The 1206-nt window shown below is 39.5% G+C and overlaps 1 protein-coding gene across 1 annotated transcript; it reads left to right on the top strand.

Moving 5' to 3' along the window:
* Positions 1-8: 8 nt before the first annotated feature.
* On the top strand, positions 9-358 carry LOC124890502 (the record flags this gene model as incomplete). The annotated part of the gene is made up of 1 exon (XM_047402331.1): positions 9-358. A coding segment is annotated over exon 1 (350 nt), but the record flags the coding sequence as incomplete, so codon positions are not given.
* Positions 359-1206: the final 848 nt, after the last annotated feature.

Genomic DNA, 1206 nt, shown 5'->3' with positions numbered 1-1206 from the left:
TTGATATAATGCATAGCAAACAAGGTGTTTCAGTATTGGGAGGCATGCTTTGTGTTTATTCTACACGTATTCATCACCGGGAGTACACTTTTAAGTTATGGGTAATGAACGAGTATGGTGTCAAGGAATCATGGAATCAGTTGTTTACTATACAATGTACCGATCTTTATTCAATCACCCCGAAATACATGTTTTCAGATGGTGAAGTGTTACTCCGTTGCAGCCAGTTGAGACGTAGTGGTTCTGTATTTAAGACATCCAATGAATCATCTGGCTTATGGCCTCGATCTGATTCGGAATGTATTCAGGATGGTTTCATTTATACAGAAAGCTTGATCTCTCCGAAGTTGCATACTTGGTATTGAGAAGCTATTTTATGTGCTTAAGCTGGCCTCAACATCACGGTTATTCTATAAACTCTGTAACGAGTTAGATTTAGTTATTTTCGGGGATTGACCGCATGCTGGATTAATCTTGTTCGTTATGTAAAAGAACAGTGGTTGTATGAACTATCTGGATAGTTGAATTAATCGATTTGTATCAGTTCCATTGAGTTTTGTGTAGAGAATATGTACACACTTGAACGCTGCCGGGAAGTAAGCACTTCAACTTTGAGTATGTACATCTAGACACCTCAACTCGTCTCGACTGTGTCAGTTGAGCACTCGAACTTACAAAATGATCATCTAGAAACCTCGAGAATTTATGTGTCATGTCAGCATAGGGGTGTCTATGAGACAATGAGGACGAATTGGAGTGTTTAATTGTCAGTCGAGACCAAGTCGAGGTCTCTAGATGTGCATTCTCGTAGTTGGAGTGCTTACTTGCCGACTGATGTCAAGTTTGAGTATCTGTTTATGTACTATACCTTTTCTCACCGGAGGTGTTAGACATGTCAAACTTCTGAGACGTGTTGGGAATGTAGAATGACTTCATTGACTGAGCACTGAGCAAGAAAGACACTTTACGCAGCATTTCAGAATGACTTCACTGACTGACCGAGCAAGAAAGACACTTTACGCAGCATATCACAATGACTTCATTGACTGACCACCGAGCAAGAAAGACACTTAATGCAGCATATTAGAATGACTTTTCAACCAAACCTTTCTGTTCCAAAATCGAGAAAGATCACTCTGAAAAGTCGTAAAAGGAGAGGTACAAAGTGAATAGCATTAATAGTTACATCAATGCTATAGTACATTC

The sequence above is a fragment of the Capsicum annuum genome, unplaced genomic scaffold (assembly GCF_002878395.1).
Source record: "Capsicum annuum cultivar UCD-10X-F1 unplaced genomic scaffold, UCD10Xv1.1 ctg19186, whole genome shotgun sequence".
NCBI classification, from domain to species: Eukaryota; Viridiplantae; Streptophyta; class Magnoliopsida; order Solanales; family Solanaceae; genus Capsicum; species Capsicum annuum.
Note: the sequence above shows the minus strand (reverse complement) of the source record. Positions and strands in the feature narration are given on the sequence as shown.